This window comes from Piliocolobus tephrosceles, chromosome 21 (assembly GCF_002776525.5).
Source record: "Piliocolobus tephrosceles isolate RC106 chromosome 21, ASM277652v3, whole genome shotgun sequence".
In the NCBI taxonomy this organism is placed as follows: domain Eukaryota; kingdom Metazoa; phylum Chordata; class Mammalia; order Primates; family Cercopithecidae; genus Piliocolobus; species Piliocolobus tephrosceles.
Genome location: NC_045454.1, coordinates 42,814,283 through 42,835,204, shown reverse-complemented (window position 1 = coordinate 42,835,204; position 20,922 = coordinate 42,814,283). Strand labels below are relative to the sequence as shown.

The 20,922-nt window shown below is 55.9% G+C and overlaps 3 protein-coding genes and 2 non-coding genes across 5 annotated transcripts; 4 read left to right on the top strand and 1 right to left on the bottom strand.

Annotated features, from left to right (window-relative positions):
• Positions 1-128: 128 nt before the first annotated feature.
• On the top strand, positions 129-4,878 carry PPAN (peter pan homolog). The gene is made up of 12 exons (XM_023194154.2): positions 129-252; positions 341-511; positions 1,344-1,445; positions 1,644-1,694; positions 1,804-1,974; positions 3,224-3,300; positions 3,502-3,609; positions 3,710-3,833; positions 3,910-3,988; positions 4,071-4,200; positions 4,280-4,449; positions 4,528-4,878. Exons 1-12 carry the CDS (start codon positions 235-237, stop codon positions 4,740-4,742), a joined length of 1,416 nt encoding a protein of 471 aa, XP_023049922.1. The 5' UTR covers positions 129-234; the 3' UTR covers positions 4,743-4,878.
• On the top strand, positions 1,490-1,574 carry LOC111527769. The gene has a single exon (XR_002726760.1). It is a non-coding gene; the product is annotated as a small nucleolar RNA SNORD105 (small nucleolar RNA).
• LOC111527770 lies at positions 3,350-3,429 on the top strand. Its single transcript, XR_002726761.2, has one exon. It is a non-coding gene; the product is annotated as a small nucleolar RNA U105B (small nucleolar RNA).
• A 232-nt stretch (positions 4,879-5,110) lies between the features above and the next one.
• Positions 5,111-8,907, top strand: LOC111527716 (P2Y purinoceptor 11). The gene is made up of 2 exons (XM_023194156.3): positions 5,111-5,310; positions 7,133-8,907. The coding sequence occupies exons 1-2, from the start codon at positions 5,292-5,294 to the stop codon at positions 8,236-8,238; spliced, it is 1,125 nt and encodes a 374-aa protein (XP_023049924.1). The 5' UTR covers positions 5,111-5,291; the 3' UTR covers positions 8,239-8,907.
• Positions 8,516-13,756, bottom strand: EIF3G (eukaryotic translation initiation factor 3 subunit G). The gene is made up of 11 exons (XM_023194157.1): positions 13,654-13,756; positions 13,468-13,514; positions 12,894-12,977; positions 12,697-12,785; positions 12,498-12,557; positions 10,630-10,734; positions 10,345-10,534; positions 9,487-9,594; positions 9,223-9,359; positions 9,016-9,122; positions 8,516-8,631 (listed from the first exon to the last, which is right to left on the bottom strand). Exons 1-11 carry the CDS (start codon positions 13,671-13,673, stop codon positions 8,616-8,618), a joined length of 963 nt encoding a protein of 320 aa, XP_023049925.1. The 5' UTR covers positions 13,674-13,756; the 3' UTR covers positions 8,516-8,615.
• Positions 13,757-20,922: the final 7,166 nt, after the last annotated feature.

Below are 20,922 nucleotides of genomic sequence, written 5' to 3'. Positions count from 1 at the left end.
ATTAGTTTCTCTGCAGCTCGGAGCCGCGTAGCCCCGCCCCTTTCTCCCTAGAAACAGGCGCCCGTGTCTCCATAGCAACCGCTCCACCTGATTGCCCGCCCCTCTCCCGGAGGCCACCTAGTGCGCAGGCCCGCATGATGACGTCCCAGGCCGTGCCGGCTCTCAGGCGCCGGAAGTGAGCGGCGCAGCGCCGGAAGCGGCGGACACAGGAGGCCTCGTGGAGGACACAGCAGCATGGGACAGTCAGGGAGGGTAAGGCTCGGAGGCTTGGGAGGCAGGGGGCGCAGGCGGGCTCCCGGCCGAGATCGCGGCGCTCACCGTTTGTCTCTTGCCGCTGCAGTCCCGGCACCAGAAGCGCGCCCGCGCTCAGGCGCAGCTCCGCAACCTCGAGGCCTATGCCGCGAACCCGCACTCGTTCGTGTTCACGCGGGGCTGTACGGGTCGCAACATCCGGCAGCTCAGCCTGGACGTGCGGCGGGTCATGGAGCCGCTCACTGCCAGCCGTCTGCAGGTCTGTACCCCACCCCCAGCCCGCCTCCACCCACCCTGGGCCCCGTCTTCGCGGCTGCAGTAATGGCTCCCGCTATAAAACTGTGGGAGGCCTCAGTCTCCCTGGCTGGAAAAAGTGACCCTCGTGGGGAGCATCGTCTCTACCTTTCAGGGTTTTGCTGAGCTGCAGTGAGGGCGCGCAGCTTGGGAGATAGTTGGTCGCCTAAGCCTGACGGTTAAGACGAATCGAGCCGGGCGTGGTGGCTCCTGCCTGTATTCCCAGTATTTTGGGAGGCTGAGGCAGGAGGATCACTTGAGCCCAGGAATTCGAGATCAGCCTGAGTAGCATGGCGAAACTCCGTCTTTGCAAAAAAATAGAAAAATTTGTTGGATATGGTGGTGCGTGCCTGTAGTTCCAGCTACTCGGGAGGCTGAGGTGGGAAGATTCCTTCAGCCCAGGAAATTAAGGCTGCAGTGAATCAGGATCGTGCCACCTCACTCCAGCCTGGGCGGCAGGAGGACACCGTGTCGAAAAAAAAAAAGAGGCTAGAATCTGGAGGCAGCAAAGCAGGGTTGGAAACTGTCTTCTCCCCAGTACCTGAAGCAAGTTAGTTAACCTTGCTGGGCCTCAGTTCGCTCATTTGTCAATGGGAAGATGCGCTGTGAGCAAGGGACAAGAGTTAAAACTCAAATCCGCGTCTGATTGACTCTAAAGGCTAAGATCCTTTTGCTCCTCTGGGCTTGTTGAAAGGGTCTGATGCAAGACAGACCAAAACAGGATTTGCACTGTCAGTTTATAGTCATCGCAATAAGGGATAAGCTATGTTTTCTCTTTTTCTTTTTGTCACTTCCAGGTTCGTAAGAAGAACTCACTGAAAGACTGTGTGGCAGTGGCTGGGCCCCTCGGGGTCACACACTTTCTGATCCTGAGCAAAACAGAGACCAGTGTCTACTTTGTGAGTAGATGCCCTCACCCTTCACCGCCCCCAGACCCCCATTTCCCCCTTCTCTTATGATGAACGCTTGTGCCTCTGAGCTGCTGTGATTTCTGGCTTCAAAGTAAACGCTCTGAAGAAGAGATGGGGCAAAGGTGCCTACTCGCAGGCTCCTCTGCTAGACCCCTCCAGCGTCACTGATCTTTTCTTCTCCTCCAGAAGTTGATGCGCCTCCCAGGAGGCCCCACCTTGACCTTCCAGGTCAAGAAGGTGAGAGGGGTGGAGGTGGTACAAAGCCATGGGGGGTCAGAGCTGGAGTTGGGGGTGTCCCCAGCCACGTGTGGTTGGTGGTGACCCCCTCCTCGCTCCTGCCCTACAGTACTCACTGGTGCGTGATGTGGTCTCCTCATTGCGCCGGCACCGCATGCACGAGCAGCAGTTTGCCCACCCACCCCTCCTGGTACTCAACAGCTTTGGCCCCCACGGCATGCATGTGAAGCTCATGGCCACCATGTTCCAGAACCTGTTCCCCTCCATCAACGTGCACAAGGTGGGTCTGGCCTGGCGAGGTGGCAGGTATGGGTGGGTGCAGCAGGTAGAGGTCCCACAGGCCCTCAGATGGATTGCTCAGTCCTCCCAGTTCTGAGGCTGAGAGCTCCTGGGTCTGCTGAGTCCTGAGGGCAAATGCCACTCCTGTGTCTGGTGATGCTGGACAAAAGCGTCCAGAGATGCCCCCAGCGCTCCCCACCCCATGAGCTGCGCCTTTTTCAGCAGGTGCAAAGAAATACTGATGGAGCTCTATTCCCCGTGTGTGTTGAGTGCTGGACTGAGCAGGATCATAGCATCTCTTCTCATGGCCCGGTTTTACAGAGGGAGGCTGCAGGCCCAGGGCTATGGCTCAGGCCTGTAATCCCAGTACTTTGGGAGGGCGAGGTGGGAGGATCACTTGAGCCGAAGACTTTGAGATAAGCTTGTACAACATAGTGAGACTGCATGTCTACAACAAGTAGATTTTTAAAAAGCCCAGTGTGGTGATGCATGCCTTTAGTACCAGCTACGGGGGAGGCTGAGGTGGGAGGATCACCTTGGCCCAAGAGGTTGAGGTTGCAGTGAGTTGTGTTCATGCCACTCTACTCCATCCTGGGTGACAAAGCGAGACCCTGTCTCAAAAAAAAAAAAAAAGCAAAATTGAGGCTGGCCAAGGTGCTGATTTTAGATTCCAGGGAGCAGGACTGGATTTTTAAACTTGTCTGACTCCTGAGTTCTAGCTCCTAATCCTTGTCACTAGTGACTCTCGGGTGGGACTTACAAATTATGTAAGATATCAGTCATCAGAGAGTCTAATACAGGCTCAGGGACCAGGATTTCTTTTCCTTTTTTTTTTTTTTTTTTTAATTATTATACTTTATGTTCAAACCTGCACGTTCTTTCCTTTTTTTTTTTTTAAGAGACACGTCTCCCTACGTTGATCTTGAACTCCTGGGCGCAGGCAATCCTGCAGCCTCTGCCTCCCAAGTAGCTCAGACTACAGGCGTGAGCCACCATGTCCAGCACATTTTTCCATCTACTTTTTGTAGACATGGCAACTCTCTATGTTGCCCAGACTGGTTTTGAACTCCTGGGCTCAGGCAGTCCTCCCACCTCAGCCTCTGGAGTAGCTGAAACTGCAGGTGCGAGCTGGAGGCAGCATTTCTAGCCGGTGCCACAGTCCACGAACAGTGCGTGCATCACCCAAAGCCCCCACTTCCCCAGACTTTGCCGTGAGCCTACTGGAGCATGCTCTCTTCCTCACCTTCCAGGTGAACCTGAACACCATCAAGCGCTGCCTGCTCATTGACTACAACCCCGACTCCCAGGAGCTGGACTTCCGCCACTAGTAAGTGTCCCAGCGGAATGGGGGACGAGGGGGTGCCGGGTGGGGGCCCCCGCGTGCGGCTGATGACAGCACTCCTGCTGAGACTCTGTGATTGCTGTGTCTCAAAGTAAACGCCCTGACGCACTGTGGGAAGGGTGGGAAGGGGACTGCCAGCCCCATGTCCCCTGACCATCCCCCTGCCGTCCACTCATGTTCCTGCAGTAGCATCAAAGTCGTTCCTGTGGGCGCGAGTCGCGGGATGAAGAAGCTTCTCCAGGAAAAGTTCCCCAACATGAGCCGCCTGCAGGACATCAGCGAGCTGCTGGCCACGTGAGGAGGGCACAGGGCGGAAGGCCACTGCCACCCGGGGACCCCAGAACAGGCCCGGGACCTGCGCTCCCCCACTGAGCCCTGTATGTCCCACACACAGGGGCGCGGGGCTGTCGGAGAGCGAGGCAGAGCCTGATGGCGACCACAACATCACAGAGCTGCCTCAGGCTGTTGCTGGCCGTGGCAACATGCGAGCCCAGCAGAGTGCAGTGCGGCTCACTGAGGTGAGGCCCAGGGCAGGGGACCCCTGGGTTCCCCCAGTCCCAACAATGGGCTGACACTTCTCCCTCATCCCCCTAGATCGGCCCGCGGATGACATTGCAGCTCATCAAGGTCCAGGAGGGCGTCGGGGAGGGCAAAGTGATGTTCCACAGTTTCGGTGAGTCCGGGGCCCACGGGGGTGCGGGGTCATGGGTGCCGGACTGCATCCGGACCTTGGTGACCCGCGTCTCCTGACTCAGTGCGCAAGACGGAGGAGGAGCTGCAGGCCATCCTGGAAGCCAAGGAGAAGAAACTGCAGCTGAAGGCACAGAGGCAGGCCCAGCAGGCCCAGAACGTGCAGCGCAAGCAGGAGCAGCGGGAGGCCCACAGGTCCGGGCAGGGCTGGGCATGGCGGGGCCAGGGGATCCCTGGGATGGGCAGCCACATTGACCCCCACCCCGTCCTCCAGGAAGAGGAGCCTGGAGGGCATGAAGAAGGCACGGGTCGGGCATGGTGATGGAGAGGCCTCTGGGATCCCTTCAAGGACGGCGAGCCTGGGGTTGGGTGAGGAGGACGATGACCAGGAAGATGATGACATCGAGTATTTCTGCCAGGCGGTCGGCGAGGCGCCTAGTGAAGGTATGGAGTGGGGTCTGCAGCGGGGCACCCAGAGCCTGTCCTTGTCCCTGGGAACCCTGACACTGTGTCTCCCCACAGACCTGTTCCCCGAGGCCAAGCGGAAACGGCCTGCCAAGTCTCCAGGCCGGAAGCGGCGGGAAACAGATCGAGGCAGGGGTCGTCTTTGTGACCGGAAGTTTCCCAAGCCCAAGGACAAGCCTCAGGGGTCCCAGACCAGGCGGGGGCCCAGAGGGGCTTCCAGGGATGGTGGGCGAGGCGGGGGCCGGGGCCGCTCACGGAAGAGAGTGGCCTGAGCTCAAGCCGCACCGGAGCAGTGGATGAATTGAACGCCCCAGATTGGGGCCCGAGAGACATGGCCCTCGGTTTCCTTTCATAAAGGAGTTGTGTCCCCCACCCTTCCACTCCAATAAACAACTGAACTGGCCGGGGGTCCACGTCGGCGTTTGGGATGGGGGATCCTGGAGCCCTGCAAAGCAACTGAGTCGCCTGGGCAGGTGACCCCGGCAGTCCCTCCCACCTGGTTTCTTCCTGGAAGCTGGGTCTCTCCCCTACCCTGCGTGGGGTTGGTTTCATTGGTGGCAGCAGTGGCCATGAGGTCCCTCCCCACAGTCCCACCAAGAGCCCTGCAAGCAGACAGGTCACGCTTTAAGCAGATGAGCTTGAACCTCAAGAGGGCTGTGCACAATGAGGAAGGAAACGTGGGTGGAGAGCACCCTGGCGTGCTCTGCTGGCTGGGCCAGGAACTGGGGGTGGGGCTGGGGCAGGGCCCGCTAAACCACCAGTGACTGGGGAGGAGCTGCGGAACTGGGTAGCAGACACAGGCTGAGGCTCGGCACGGCAGCATGGCAGCCAACGTCTCGGGTAAGGAGAGGGCATGTTGGCTTTCCCTGGGGGTCTGTGGTTAGCCCTGCAGATTGTCAGGAGGTGGGGGCGGTGGGGCATGGGTATTGGTAAAACCTAGGTCTGGGGCTGGGCACGGTGGCTCACACCTGTAATTCCAGCACTTTGGGAGGTTGAGGCGGGCAGAACACGAGGTCAGGAGTTTGAGGACACCCTGACCAACCAGAAACCCCATCGCTACTAAAAATACAAAATTAGCCAGACCTGGTGGCACATGCTTGCAATCCCAGTACTCGGGAGGCTGAGACAGGAGAATCACTTAAAACCCGGGAGGCGGAGGTTGCCCTCCAGCTTGGGCAACGAGCAAAACTCTGTCTCAAACCTGGTGGCGCGAGCCTGTGATTCCAGCTACTGGGGAGGCTGAGGCAGGAGGATCCCTTGACCCCAGGAGGTCCGAGACTGCACTGAGCTGTGATTTCACCTCAGCCTCGGTGACAGTGAAATCCTGTCTCCAAAAAAAGCCAGTCTAGACAACACTTCCTCCCTGAGCAGGCTGGCGTTGGGAGTCGTCCAGAGGAGCCTGTCCCGGCCTGCGGTGGCAGGAGTGGGGTGTACAAGGAGTGAGTGCCCCTATGCTGCTGGGCCCTGGGCACTGCGGTGAGCACTGGCGCCAGTAGTGTGTAAGCAGGCCTCCCCATTGTCCCAAAAGAGGGAGATTTTTCTCACCATCAGGTGAGGCAGGTATGGGGGAAAATACCGCAGGGAAGGGAGTGGAGGGCACGCAGTGGTTAGGGTGGCCTTGGGCCCTCTCACAGGCAAGACCACAGACGTGGGGAAAGAAGCCTCAAGAAAGTCTGGGTGGGGCCAGACGCGGTGGCTCATGCCTGTAATCCCAGCACTTTGGGAGGCTGAGGCAGGAGTTCGAGACCTCCTGGCCAACATGGGAAACCCCATCTCTACTAAAAATACGAAATTTAAAATTAAACCAGGCGTGGTGGTGGGTGCCTGTAATCCCAGCTACTCAGGAGACTGAGGCAGGAGAATCACTTGAACCGGGGAGGCAGAGGTTGCAGTGAGCTGAGATCGCATTATTGCACTCCAGCCTGGGTGATGAGAGCGAGACTTGTCTCAAAAAAAAAAAAGAATGTCTGGGTCCGAAGGTCCCAAGGCACAAGCCTGCAAAAGCAGCCGGGAAGCCAGGGTGGACTGGCGCGAGGGAGTGAGTCGTGGAGCACAGAGGGTGGCACTGGGGGTATGGCGGGCGGGAGTGCTCTTGTGGGACCTTGTGGGGTGAATCTGGCTTTTTGCCGGCAACTCTATGGCCAAGTATGAGCACCTGGAAGCAAAAGGATGGGGACAGGACTCCGGCGCTCGCTGGTGCCCTCTGGTGGCCACAGGGAGAAGAGGCTGTGGGCGGCAGCTAGTGCTGAGGTCAGGGCAGGATGCGGGGGCTGGACCCCAGTGGGGCCTCAGATGGCACAGGTCAGAAGTGGAGCCAGCAGGCCTTGTGGGGGCTGGACTTTGAGGAGGAGGCCTCTAGTGAGGCCAGGGACTCCCACAGGCAGGTGTGGTGGGGGAGCAGGGTGGCCACTGCCCGTGTTACCGGTGGACCCTGAGCTCCAAGACTGCCTGGCCCGCCTCAGCTGGTCCATCGGGGCCCAATGCAGATCCCTGGCTCTGAGCCCAATCCTGTCCATATAAAGGAGTGGAGCCCGGACTCCTTCCAGGGAGGGGAAAGGACTTGTGTCAAGGAATCCATGCCATGGCAGACGTGGGCTCTGGGGGCAGCAGGAGCCGCCTTGTGGGAGAACAGGGCTCAGCTGGTGACACCTTCTGCCCACAGATGCCAAGTCCTGCCCTGCCAACTTCTCGGCAGCTGCCGAGCACATCCTCAGTGGGTTCCAGGAAGACTTCCTGTGGCCCATACTGGTGGTTGAGTTCCTGGTGGCCGTGGCCAGCAATGGCCTGGCCTTGTACCGCTTCAGCACCCGGGAGCAGCGCCCATGGTACCCCGCTGTGGTCTTCTCAGTCCAGCTGGCAGTCAGTGACCTGCTCTGCGCCCTGACGCTGCCCCCACTGGCCGCCTACCTCTATCCCCCTAAGCACTGGCGCTATGGGGAGGCCACATGCCGCCTGGAGCGCTTCCTCTTCACCTGCAACCTGCTGGGCAGCGTCATCTTCATCACCTGCATCAGCCTCAACCGCTACCTGGGCATTGTGCACCCCTTCTTCACCCACAGCCACCTGCGGCCCAAGCACGCCTGGGCCGTGAGCGCCGCCGGCTGGGTCCTGGCCGCCCTGCTGGCCATGCCCACACTCAGCCTCTCCCACCTGAAGAGGCCACAGCAGGGGGTGGGCAACTGCAGCGTGGCCAGGCCCGAGGCCTGCATCAAGTGTCTGGGGACAGCAGACCACAGGCTGGAGGCCTACAGAACATACAGCCTGGCACTGGCGGGGCTGGGCTGCGGCCTGCCACTGCTGCTCACGCTGGCAGCCTATGGCGCCCTCGGGCGGGCCGTGCTACGCAGCCCGGGCATGACCGTGGCTGAGAAGCTGCGCGTGGCGGCACTGGTGGCCAGTGGCGTGGCCCTCTACGCCAGCTCCTACGTGCCCTATCACGTCACGCATCTGCTCAACGTGGATGCTCGGCGGCGCTGGAGCACCCGCTGCCCGAGCTTTGCAGACGTGGCCCAGGCCACAGCAGCCCTGGAGCTGGGACCCTATGTGGGCTACCAGGTGATGCGGGGCCTCATGCCCCTGGCCTTCTGTGTCCACCCACTGCTCTACATGGCCGCGGTGCCCAGCCTGGGTTGCTGCCGCCAACACTGCCCTGGCTACAAGGACAGCTGGAACCCAGAAGATGCCAAGATCACTGGCCAAGCCCTGCCCCTCAATGCCACAGCCGCCCCTAAACCGTCGGAGCCCCAGTCCCATGAGCTGAGCTCGTGACACAGCCTAGCTGAAGCCGCCGCCTCACCCCAGGTGTTGCTGGAGAACCCTGAGGGCAGGACCCCAGCCCTAACACGCCCCTTCCCCCAAAAAGCAACACCTATGGTTGCAGCCAGGTCAGGCCCAGCTGCAGCCCTGGCCGGAGCACTTGCCTTTCCCACCCAACAGTGCTGGCCACAGGGCTCCCTGCAGGGTCAGGGACCACACCATGCCCAGGGGAGGGGAGGCGCTGGCCCCCGCCACAGGACCGGACACGCGAGAACAGACAGGACCGGGCAGAGAGTGGAGCTGTTTTATTGTCCCTGGAGCCGCTCTCTCAGAGGCTGGCTGCCTTCTGTCGCCGAGGGTCCTGGGCCGAGCACGCGGTGGCAGCTGGCTTAGTTGGTGGATGGCCTGGGGTAGGGGAGGGTGGGTGGCAGGGTATTAGACCTCCAGGGGCGCCCCAAGACCCCAGAGACCCAAGTGGCACCTTGCGGTGGGGTGGGGGCAGAGAAGGACGGGGTAATGTGAGGACAAAGCGGACACCGAGCCAGATGGCCAGCCTCAAGGCCTGGCCCACAGACTGGCAGGAACCCCAGGCACAAGAGCTGCCACCCCTCTGCCCCTCTGCCAGGTTTTGGAAAAGGACAATAAAGGACTGTCCCCTCAAAACCAGCTGGGGGACTGTTACATTGGCACAGGGCCACTGGTTGGCCCAAGGCTCCGTGGAGGTGCTGGGACGAGGTGGGGGGAGCAGGGGCTGGGGCGGGGAGGGGTGGGGCAGGGGTGGAGTCTTACTTGGCCCACTCGACATTGAGAATGAGGTGGTCATAGCCGAAGCCGGACACCCCAGCGATGGCACGCGCGGCATCCTCGCGGCGGTGGAAGCTGATGAAGGCGAAGCCCTGTGCAGGGGCGGGGTGGGGTCAGGGGCACAAACTAGGACAGGCGACCCCGGGACAGGTGACCCTCACACAGCCCCACCGCACCCGCCTGCCTGACCACCTTGGACTGGCCGGTGGTCTTGTCCTTAGCCAGGTAGATGCGGGAAATGGAGCCGAAAGGCCGGAAGAGCTCCTGCAGGTCGGTCTCCCGCGTGTCCTCTGACAAGTTGGTGACACGGATGGTGGCGTTGTCGTCAGCTGTGCGGGAGAGGGGAGGTGGCTGTGAGGGGGAGGCTCCTGCCCGGCCCTTGTGTGCACGCTTTGGGGATAATTACGAGGTGCTGGGAGATGCCCACCCACCAGCCTGGCATCAGGGTGCCCTCACCTCTGCGGTTGGGCTGCATGGACTCCCCACGGCGGCTGGCCCCGTCGCGCAGGCTTGGTGGCACGTACTTCCCTGTCTTGTTCTGTGTGGCCTGCACCGGCTCCAGCTCTGGGGACCAAAAGACAGTCGACTGAGTTCAACCTCACCCTGGCGCGGGAACGGGGACACAGCCGCCCCAGGAAGCTGAGGCTTCAGTGCTGTCCCAGCGCAGGCACCGTGTGCCAAGCCACAGGCAGCCAGTTGGCCATGAGGACACCAAGGTGACACCTAGGAAGCTGACAGCATTTGAGCTCCCGGCCGGTGACATTGGCAGAGGAAGAGGGAGCCCTGACCCACCCCAGAGAGGGTGGGTTGCGGGGGGCGGGCGACGGGAATGGCAGCCTCACATCCACAGCGACAGCAGGCATGGGACACACGACAGGAACAGTGCCCAGGTTTCCCTTGCATGGTAGGCGACAAATGCACGTCACCACTCACTCACCACCAGCAATCCCACCAAAAGATTCGGACGGTACAGCCACAGGCACACAACAGAGACACTACACAGTGCACACGCACACGCGGGGTGGCCAGCACCCTGGGGCCGGCAGACAGCGGCTCTCATCAGGACAGTCACAGGGCCACCAGCAGAGTCACAGCTGCCAAGTCACACACATATGAGAGACGCCCGTCTCCCAACCACAGGAGGTACAGCCAATTAGGAAGGCACAGACGCCCTGAGGAGAGTCAGGCGCCATCAACCCTGCCATGCTGTCGTACGGGAGATGACAGCACAAAGGCAGCAGTGGGGACAGAACCCGCACACTGACAGCAGGACCCCCTGCCCCCGCAATGGCAGCCAGCATCCCAGCCCCGCACCTCCCGGCAGCTTCTCCTTCTCGCCGGTAGACAGGCCCAGCTGCTCGGCCAGCTCCTTCTGCATGGGGCCCAGCGTGTCCTTGTAGGGGCAGCGGGTGGTCCAGTGGTCGCCCTTGCAGATGCGACAAGACACGATCTTCTGGCCCTTGAGTTTGTTCATGGGGTCCTCCTCCTCCTGGCAGTTCAGGTCCTGGCAGGGGCGGGTTGTGGGGAGCTCAGAGGCGGCTGAGGCACCCCGTCTGCCCCCACCCCAGGATGTCAGCCCCACCTGATTGCCCTGCTTACCTCTTTGCTGGTGATGAACGTCATAGAGACATCATCACTGACGGTGGTGGTGGCCACATTGGGTCCCGGGGGGTCAAACTCTGAGTTCCCGAACTTCTTCCAGTTCTGGGCTCAGGGAGGGATGGGGGACCGTTGAGGGCAGGGGCAGGCAGGGTTCCACAGGGGGTACCCTAGACCTACAGCAGCCATCCCTAGAGTGCCTGGGCCTCGAACCCCATTTTCATCCTCCTCAACCACTCCCCAAATAGTCCTGGCGACAGTTCCCATTTCCTGAGTACACGCCAGGCCCAAGCTCCAGGTGACAGCTACACAGCCTGGGGCCTGTGCAGGCTGGCAGACCAGCTCCCACCACAGCGTGATACTCAGGGATGTGTAGGGGTCCACCCAGACCGCCGGGCCCTTGAGCTAGAAAACCTGAGCCTCAGCTTCCTCCCTTCCTCCCTTATAAAACGGGAACCACAAAAGCTTCCTGCCTCCCTGGGCTCCTAAGGAGACTGAATCAGAGAAACACTTCCTGCAAGGTGTTTGGCATGGGGTATGTTATAATTAAGCGCACAGCAAGCTGTTCTAAGTGTATTTATTGCTAACGCTTCTAACTGCTGCGACCACCTCCTGCCTCTGTTCCTCCAGGCTGACAGGCCAAGAGGAACAAGAATCTAACCCCGGCTGGGCCCGGTGGCTCCCTCCTATAATCCCAGCACTTTGAGAGGCAAAGGTGGGAGGATCTCTCAAGCCCAGGAGCTGGAGACCAGCCTGGGCAACATAGTGAAACCCCATCTCTACAAACAATTAAAATTAGCCGGGTGTGGCAGTGCACACCTGTAATCCCAGCTACTCAGGAGGGTAGGGTGGGAGGATGGCTTGAGCCTGGGAGTTCAAGGCTGCAGTAAGCTATGATCGTGCCACTGCACTCCAACCTGGGCAACAGAACTGGACCCCGCGTCTTTAAAAAACTTAAAAGAATCTTAACTTTCGGCCGGGCGCGGTGGCTCAAGCCTGTAATCCCAGCACTTTGGGAGGCCCAGACGGGCGGATCACGAGGTCAGGAGATCGAGACCATCCTGGCTAACACAGTGAAACCCCGTCTCTACTAAAAAAATGCAAAAAACTAGCCGGGCGAGGTGGCGGGCGCCTGTAGTCCCAGCTACTTGGGAGGCTGAGGCAGGAGAATGGCGTAAAGCTGGGAGGCGGAGCTTGCAGTGAGCTGAGATCTGGCCACTGCACTCCAGCCTGGGCGACAGAGCGAGACTCTGTCTCAACAAAAAAAAAGAATCTTTCACTCGATATTTATAATCGAATTTATTTGATATTTATTAATATAATTTGATATCATCAAACTTGTATTAAATATTTATCATCATTTGTTTAATTGCTATTTATCATCGACTCCTATGTCCTGGACTTTCCAGAGTCCCAAGAGAGTGCAAGCACTCTAGGCCTCAGTTCAGCTTCAACAAAATAGGTACAAAGAGTTAAGCCAGGCTGGGTGCGATGGCTCACGCCTGTAATCCCAACACTTTGGGAGGCCGAGGCAGGTGGATCACGTGAGGTCAGGAGTTCGAGACGAGCCTGGCCAACACAGCAAAACCCCATCTCTACTAAAAGTACAAAAATTAGCTGGGCGTGGTGGCGTATGCCTGTAACCCCAGCTACTCAGGAGGCTGAGGCAGGAGAATCACTTGAACCCAGGAGGCGGAGGTTGCAGTGAGTTGAGATCGTGCCACTGCACTACAGCCTGGGGGACAGAGCGACACTCTGTCTCAAAAAAAAACAAAAAGAAAAGAGTTAAGCCCCATCTCTAAACACAAAGGTCCTGGAGCACGGTTTCCCAATTCCTCTGGGTTAGCCCTGGGGAAGGAGCACCTCACCTTCCTCCTTGCAACAGCCTTTGAAGCCTTCCGGGTCTCAATCCTGAAGGTGCGGACAATCTGAGGATGGCAGGGGAGAAGGGTCAGGCTTCTGGGACCAGGGGATCTCCTTTACCAACCCCCTCAGCACACCCCGCCGCCTTCTGGTCTAAGGGCCCCCAAGCACAAGGGTCCCCACTCCCTGCCCCCCTACCCTCACCTTGAACTTCTTGCCATCCTCATCTATCTTGTACTCTGTCACTGTCTTTATGTTTCCGTTGATGACCTCCTTGGGAGGCGGCAGTGGAGCTGGGAGAAGGGGAAAAACAGAAGGACTGAGCCCTGGGTCATGGGGATCAGGAGCGGCAGGGCTGGAGGGAGAGGCAGCCCGGACACGGAGTGGCAGTCCTCACTCACCTCCCGGCAGTAGCTCTGGCTCTGGGCTGGTGTCGCCAGTGGCCAGAGGGATCCCCTTGAGGAGCTCGCTGGTGACACATTTGTCTGCAAGACGCAGCGTGGGGAGGAGGGGTCAGCTCCAGGGCAGGAGCTCCCCAGCTGCGATGGAAGGGCCTTTGGGATGACGCCTACAGCAAGAGCTGAGAAAGGCAGGCCAAGGGCAGAGGGCTGACCAGGCAGCGCACTGGGATAGCCCTGTGGGGACTCGGAGTGGCAAGAATGGGGGATCCCTCGTAGGAAGGTGGGTGCCAGGCCATGAAGCCAACCAGGCGCCAGTAGAGAAACAGGAGACGGGAGATTACAGCTTTCTCCCTGGAGTAGGGCAACAGCTGGGAGGACTTGGGCAGTAGCATGGGAGAAACAGGAGCCCGCGGGGAACACCTGGAGGTGGCAACAGGCGGCTCCCAAGGAGGATGGCGCGGGGCAGGGGCTGGTCGTGACGGGGGACACGGTGCCAGACTGGGAGATGGAAGCAGGCGGCAGTCGCCCGGCTCGGGCCTGGCCGCGATTACCCCGGGCGACCGGGTACACTCACCGTCCTCCCCCTCCTCCTCCACCTGGTCGGCCCAACTGGGCTTCGAACTGCGGAAACAAATGTGTGGGAAGCGAAGATTAAGTCAGCAAGGCCCGGTCTCCGCAGCCTCGGCACACCCAGGCCCCCTAATACTTCCCAGAGCACCCCAACAGCTTCCCGTGCCCCCTTCCGCGATCCCGGACTCACTCAAAGTCTCCAGTAGGCATCGCAAAAAGTATTCTCCACGCAGCCCAAGCCCGGCCAGAGAGCGGAAGTGGGTGGAAAACGAGACTTCCGGTGCCGCCTTCACCGCTAGAGAGGCCCAGCCGCGGCACCCACAACGCCACCTGCGGACGGAGGTGGAGGCGCACGCGGCTGTGTGTGCTGCCGAACGCGGCTGGTACCAGAGCAGGGCTGGCGGGGCAGAGGCTGATTTCAGGGCTGGTCCTATTAACCTTTAAAATTAAAATAGGCCGGGCGCGGTGGCTCAAGCCTGTAGTCCCCTCACTTTGGGAGATCGAGGTGGGCGGATCACCTGAGGTAAGGAGTTCGAGACCAGCTTGGCCAACGTGGCGAAACCCCGTCACTACTAAAAATACAAAAATTAGCTGGGCGTGGTAGTTAGTGCGCGTCTGTAGTCCTAGCTACAGACTGGAGCCTGAGGCAGGAGAATCGCTTGAACCCGGGAGGTGGAGGTTGCAGTGAGCTGAGATTGCGCCACTGCACTCCACCCTAGCGACAGAGTGAGACACCGTCTCAAAAAAAAAAAAAAAAAAAAAAAAATTAGCCAGACGTGGTGGTGGGCACCTGTAATCCCAGCGACTCGGGAGGCTGAGGCGGGAGAATCGCTTGAACCCAGGAGGCGGAGGCTGCAGTGAGCCGAAATCACACCACTGCACTCTAGCCTGGGCTGCAGAGTGAGACTCTGTCTCAGAAAAATAAGTAAAATTTAAATAAATAATAATAATCATCATAACAAGCCTCACTTATTGAGTGCTTATTGTATATGAAGCACGGTAAGGAGGATATTACTTCCATTTTACAGCTGAAGAAACTGAGCCTCAGACTGGGTCCGGTGGCGCATGCCTGTAATCCTGCACTGTAGGAGACTGAGGTGTGGGGATTGCTTGAGGCCAGGAGTTTGAGACTAGCCTGGGCAACATAGTGAGAACCCCTGTCTCTAAAACAGAAAAAAAGAAAAAGAAAAAAGAAACCAAAGCTCAGGGAAAACAATCCTTTTGCTTAAACTGTTCCTTGTCTTCTTTCCCGATCTCAATGATTCAGATGCCAAGTAGCACCCCCCCCGCCCCCGCCCCGCTCAGCCACTCCCTCTTCTTTTCTTTGTAGCGTTCTTGGCTTTCCGGTATAATTTTGTGCATTTACTTGTTTATTGCTCAGCTCCTTGCTCTAAGCACAACCGTCCTCAGTTGGAGTGATTCATGATGACTCCCCAGGGGAAAAAACTGCTTTTCAGGGAGGGAAAAAATCTTAGATATTGTGGTCTTCTAAAGCCAGCTCTATCAGACATCTTATTCCTAAGTATTTAGTTTCTGCCTTTAGGGAGATATTAAATGTAATTAAATTGAAATTAATTTAGTTGATGTAAATTCGATTTTAGAATAATTTGGGTTTTCTCCTAAGGAGGGTGATAATGAACAAAAAAAGTTTGACAATGCCAGATGCAGTGGCTCACACCTATAATCCCAGCACTTTGAGAGGCCAAGGCGGGCAGATCTCTTGAGGTCAGGAGTTCAAGACCAGCCTGGGCAACATGGTGAAACCCGTCTTTACTAAAAATACAAAAATTAGTTGGGTGTTGTGGCCTGCACCTGTAATCCCAGCACTTTGGGAGACTGAGGCAGAAGTATCACTTGAGCCCTGGAGTTCGACCAGCCCGGGCAACACATAGTGAGACCCCCATCTCTAAAACACTTTTTTTTTTTTTTTTTGGGATGCAGTCTCACTCTGTCGCCCAGTCTGGAGTTCAGTGGCGCAATCTCGGATCACTGCAACCTCTGCCTCCTGGGTTCTAGAGATTCTCCTGCCTCAGCCTCCTGAATGGCTGGGATTACAGACTACGGCCACCATGTCGTGCTAATTTTTGTATTTTTAGTAGAGATAGTAGAGACAGGGGCCCGCCTCGGCCTCCCAAGGTGCTGGGATTACAGTTGTGAGCCTGGCCCCTAAAAAAAAGTTGTGAGCCTGGCCTCTAAAAAAAAAAAAAAAACTTAAAAAAAATTAGCTGGGCATAATTCTGTGTGCCTGTAGTCCCAGATACGCAGGAGGCTGAGGTGGGAGAATAGCTTCAGTCCAGGAGGTTGAGCCATGATCACACCCCTGCACTTCAGCCTGGGCAACACAGTGAGACTCTGTCTCGCAAACACAGACACACACACACAGACACACACATGCAACAAACAAAACAAAACAAACTTGTAAGGGAGAATGGCCTGAGAAAAATAAATAAATAAGAAGACAGGAAAAACAAAGTTTATGCTTTTTATCCTCTGAGGTGTGAGTGAGGAGGCCACTCAAGGGTTTGGAATATCACCAGCTTTTCTTGTGGAAAAAATTATTCTAGAAGCCTGTAGAGAGCCGAGTGGAAGGGAAGACATTAGCGGGAGAGCCGGAAAGAGAGGCACGCCGCTGCGGTTTGCGGCGGTTTTTCAGGAGGGTGTCCTGGCTATATGGGTGAAAATATGAAGCTGGTCCGAAGGGCTGATAAACATTTGTACAAGCTTACTCAAATGTACTCTGAGCAACACAAAATCCAAACAACCTAGCATATTGGGCAAAGCTTTAAAAATTCGATATCACCCAGTGGTAGTAAAGATGTTATAGGGAAACAGGCCAGGCGTGGTAGCTCACGCCTGTAATCCCAGCACTTCGGGAGGCTGAGGTGGGTGGATCACCTGAGGTCAGGCGTTTGAGACCAGCCTGGAAAGCATGGTGAAACCTCATCTGTACTAGAAACACAAAAATTCACTGAGCATGGCGGTGGCGGGCGCCTGGGATCCCAACTACTTGGGAGGCTGCGTCAGAAGGATCACTTGAACCTGGGAGACAGAGGTTGCAGTAAGCCAAGATTGCCCCACTGCACTCCAGCCTGGGTGACAGAGCAAGACTCTGTCTCAAAAAAAGAAAAAAAAAAGCATGTATGAATTTTCCTTTGAACCAGATAATAATTCCTGCTGCGAATAAACTTGTAAATATATGCAAAGATGTGAGTAAAATGTCTGTGCAGTATTGTTCATGATAGCAAAAACTGGAAACACTCATCCACCATCCATAGGGACTAGTTAAATAGATGAAGTTATGCTATACTATGATCTATAAATTGCTATTTGATCTTTAAGGAGGTAGATACATTTGTGCTCATGTAAAAAACAAACTTCAGGATAAAAAGAGGAAGCAAAGACCACATACAGTGGCTCACTCCTGTAATCCCAGCACTTTGGGAGGCCGAGGCAGGTGGATCACCGGAGGTCAGGAGTTCAAGACCAGCCCCTGGCCAACATGGTGAGATGCCGTCTCTACTAAAAATACAAAAAATATATATATATATCTGGCCGTGGTGGTGGGCACCTGTAATCCAGGTACTTGGGAGGCTGAGGCAGGAGAATCACCATTGCACTCCAGCGTGGGCGACACAGCGAGACTTCACCTCAAAGAAAAAAAAGAGGAAGCAATATATAAAATGGCATATATTGTAGGAACCAATTTGTGTAAATCTTTAATAGCACATAGAGCCGGGTGCGGTGGCTCAAGCCTGTAATCCCAGCACTTTGGGAGGCTGAGACGGGCGGATCACGAGGTCAGGAGATCGAGACCATCCTGGCTAACATGGTGAAACCCCGTCTCTACTAAAAAATACAAAAAACTAGCTGGGCGAGGTGGCAGGCACATGTAGTCCCAGCTTACTCGGGAGGCTGAGGCAGGAGAATGGCGTAAACCCCGGAGGCGGAGCTTGCAGTGAGCTGAGATCCGGCCACTACACTCCAGCCTGGGTGACAGAGCAAGACTCCGTCTCAAAAAAAAAAAAAAAAAAAAAAAGCACATAGATATGCAGATATATGCAAATCATTTCCTGGAAAGAAAGAATCAGAACCTGTTAATGAGGAATGCTTTGGAAAGAAGGCACCAAGAAAGGAAAGATTATTTTTGGACATGAATTAATATATAATATGCATTTATGTAATATATGTGAGATGTAACATATAAATATATTTCTTGGCTGGGCACTGTGGCTCATGCCTATAATCCCAGCACTTTGGGAGGCCAAGGCAGAAGAGTTTCTTGAGCCCAGGAGTTCAAGACCAGACTAGGCAACGTCACTGAGACCCCATCACTACACACAGAAAATTGCTGGGTGTGGTAATGCACGCCTGTAGTCCCAGCTACCTGGGAGGTTGAGGTGGGAGGATTGCCTGAGCCCAGGAGGTAAGGCTGCAGTAAGCTATGATTGTACCATTACACTCTGGCCTGGGTGACAGAGCAAAAACCCTGTCTCTGAAAAAGAAAGAGGCTGGGCACAGTGGCTCACATCTGTAATCTCAGCACTTTGGGAGGCCAAGGCGGGCAGATGCCCTGAGGTCAGGAGTTCAAGACCAGCCTGGCAAACATGGTGAAAACCCATCTCTATTAAAAATACAAAAATTAGCTGAGCATGATGGCACGTGTCTGTAATCCCAGCTACTCAGGAGGCTGAGGCAGGAGAATCCCTGGAGTCCGGGAGGTGGAGGCTGCAGTGAGCAAAGTGCTGGGATTATGCAGGTGTGAGCCACCATGCCCGGCCACATCAAGGTTTGAGTGCAAGAGTACATCTGGTTACAGATTACAGAAGCGTAATACCCTAACCCCATTAGATGTTATTTTATGTGTAGGAAAAGGCTTAGGGCGGGTCCTTTTTTTTTTTTTTTTTGAGATGGAGTCTTGCTCTGTCACCCAGGCTGGAGTGCAGTGGCGCAATCTCGGCTCACTGCAACCTCTGCCTCTGGGGTTCAAGCAATTCTCCCACTTCAGCCTCCCGAGTAGCTGGGATTACAGTTGTGCGCCACCACGCCCAGCTAATTTTGTGTTTTTAGTAGAGACGGGGTTTCTCCATATTGTTCAGGCTGGTCTCGAACTCCCGACTTCAGGTGATCCACCCGCCTTGGCCTCCCAAAGTGCTGGGATTACAGGCCTGAGCCTCCGTGCCCGGCATGCCTTTTTTTTTTTTTTTTTTTTTGGGACAGGGTCTTGCTCTATCACCCAGGCTGGAGTGCAGTGGCGCGATCACAACTCGCTGCAGCCTCAACCTCCCCAGGCTAAGGTGATACTCTTGCCCTAGTCTCCCAAAATGCTGGGATCACAGGCATGAGCCACTGTGCCCAGACTCACTTAAGGAATATAGTGACTCGGGCAAGAGACATGGGGTGCCCTGTGCTCTATACTGTTTTGTCTTCAAAGCCTCATTCTGTAGAGCTGTGCGGACATGTCCCAGAGTCAGGGGCTTTGTGAAATTATGCCAGAAAACAGAAATGAGCAAACCCCGCTTAACATTAGTTACTTTCTCTCACATTGCCACGACAAAATACCACAGACAGGGGGGCTTAAAGAGCACACATTTATTTTCTCATTTCTGGAGGCTGGAAGTCCAAGATCACAGTGTCAGCAGGGTTGGTTTCTTCTGAGGTGATGGCACCTTCTCGGTCTGTCCTCACATGGCCTCCTCTGTGTGTATCTATGTCCCAATCTCTTCTTCTAAGGACATCAGTCTTATTGGATTAGGGCCCACCATAATGACCTCATTTAAACTTAATTCTTTTTTTTTTTTTAATTATTTTTTTAAGGTGAAGTCTCACTCTGTAGCCCAGGCTGGAGTGCAGTGGTGCAATCTCAGCTAATTTAGGCAACCTCCGCCTTCTGGGTTCCAGTGATTCTCCTGCCTCAGTCTCCCGAGTAGCTGGGACTACAGGCATGTGCCACCACACCCCGCTAATGTCTGTATTTCTAGTAGAGACGGGGTTTCACCAAGTTGGCAAGGCTGGTCTTGAACTCCTGACCTCGTGATCTGCCTGCCTCGGCCTCCCAACATGCTGGGATTACAGGCGTGAGCCACCGCGCCTGGCCTTAATTTTCTCTCTAAAGGCCCTATTTCTGCTGGGCGCAGTGGATCACGTCTGTAATCCCAGCACTTTGGGAGACCCAGACAGGCGGATCCCCTGAGGTCAGGAGTTCGAGACCAGCCTGGCCAACATAGCGAAACCCCATGTCTACTAAAAATACAAAAATTAGCCAGGTGTGGTGGCAGGCATCTGTAATCCCAGCTACTCGGGAGGCTGAGGCATGACAATCCCTTGAACCCGGGATGGGAGGTGGAGGTTGCCGTGAACCGATATCGCACCATGCCCTCCAGCCTGGGCGATGGAGAGAGGCTCCTTCTTTTTTTTTTTTTTTTTTTTTTTTGGAGATGGAGTTTTGCTCTTGTTGTCCAGGCTGGAGTGCAATGGCATGATCTCGGCTCACCACAACCTCCACCTCCCTGGTTTAAGCTATTCTGCCTCAGCTTCCCTAGTAGCTGGGATTACAGGCATGCTCCACCATGCCCATCTAATTTTATATTTTTAGTAGAGACGGGGTTTCTCCATGTTGGCCAGGCTAGTCTTGAATTCCAAACTCAGGTGATCCGCCTGCCTTGGCCTCCCAAAGTGCTGGGATTATAGGTGTGAGCCGCCGTGCCCGGCCAAGACTCTTTCTAAAAAGAAATAAAAATAGGCCATGTGCGGTAGCTCACATCTGTAATCCCAGTACTTTGGAAGGCTGAAGTGGGAGGATCACTTGAGGTCAGGAGTTCGAGACAAGCCTGGCCAACATGACGAAACCCCATCTCTACTAAAAATACAAAAATCAGCTGGGTATGGCCGGGCACGGTGGCTCATGCCTGTAATCCCAGCACTTTGGGAGGCCGAGGCGGGTGGATCACGAGGTCAGGAGATCGAGACCATTCTGGCGAACACGGTAAAACCCCGTCTCTACTAAAAATACAAAAAAATTAGCCGGGCGTGGTGGCGGGCGCCTGTAGTCCCAGCTTCTGGGGAGGCTGAGGCAGGAGAATGGCATGAACCTGGGAGGCGGCGGAGCTTGCAGTGAGCGGAGATCGCACCACTGCACTCCAGCCTGGGCGACAGAGTGAGATTCTGTCTCAAAAAAAAAAAAAAAAAAAAAAAAGAAAGAAAAAAGAAAGGAAGGCTTGTCATTAACATGTCAATTCTTCCAGAAGTCTGCAAAGTTAATGCAATCCCTATAAAACACCTGCTCGATTTTTAGCGGATGTGCCAGTTCTGAAGTTTCAACTCAGTCATTTAACTCCTAGAAAAGTAGACTATATGTGGATACACATATGTATACAAATCTATGTCCAGCCATCTCTCAGTATCCCCAGGGAATTGGTTCCAGGATTCCCATGTGGTACCAAAATCAGAATGTGCTCAAATC

What these genes read in the sequence shown, in the direction of transcription:
- PPAN (XM_023194154.2), top strand. An exon ending in CAGAGACCAGTGTCTACTTT is followed by an intron (nt 1,446 to 1,643) that starts GTGAGTAGATGC and finishes CTTCTCCTCCAG; the next exon opens with AAGTTGATGCGCCTCCCAGG. An exon ending in CGGCGAGGCGCCTAGTGAAG is followed by an intron (nt 4,450 to 4,527) that starts GTATGGAGTGGG and finishes GTCTCCCCACAG; the next exon opens with ACCTGTTCCCCGAGGCCAAG.
- EIF3G (XM_023194157.1), bottom strand. Translation starts at nt 13,673, where the DNA reads ATGCCTACTGGAGACTTTGA. An exon ending in GAAGGAGAAGCTGCCGGGAG is followed by an intron (nt 9,595 to 10,344) that starts GTGCGGGGCTGG and finishes TTTGGTCCCCAG; the next exon opens with AGCTGGAGCCGGTGCAGGCC. An exon ending in CATGCAGCCCAACCGCAGAG is followed by an intron (nt 9,360 to 9,486) that starts GTGAGGGCACCC and finishes TCTCCCGCACAG; the next exon opens with CTGACGACAACGCCACCATC.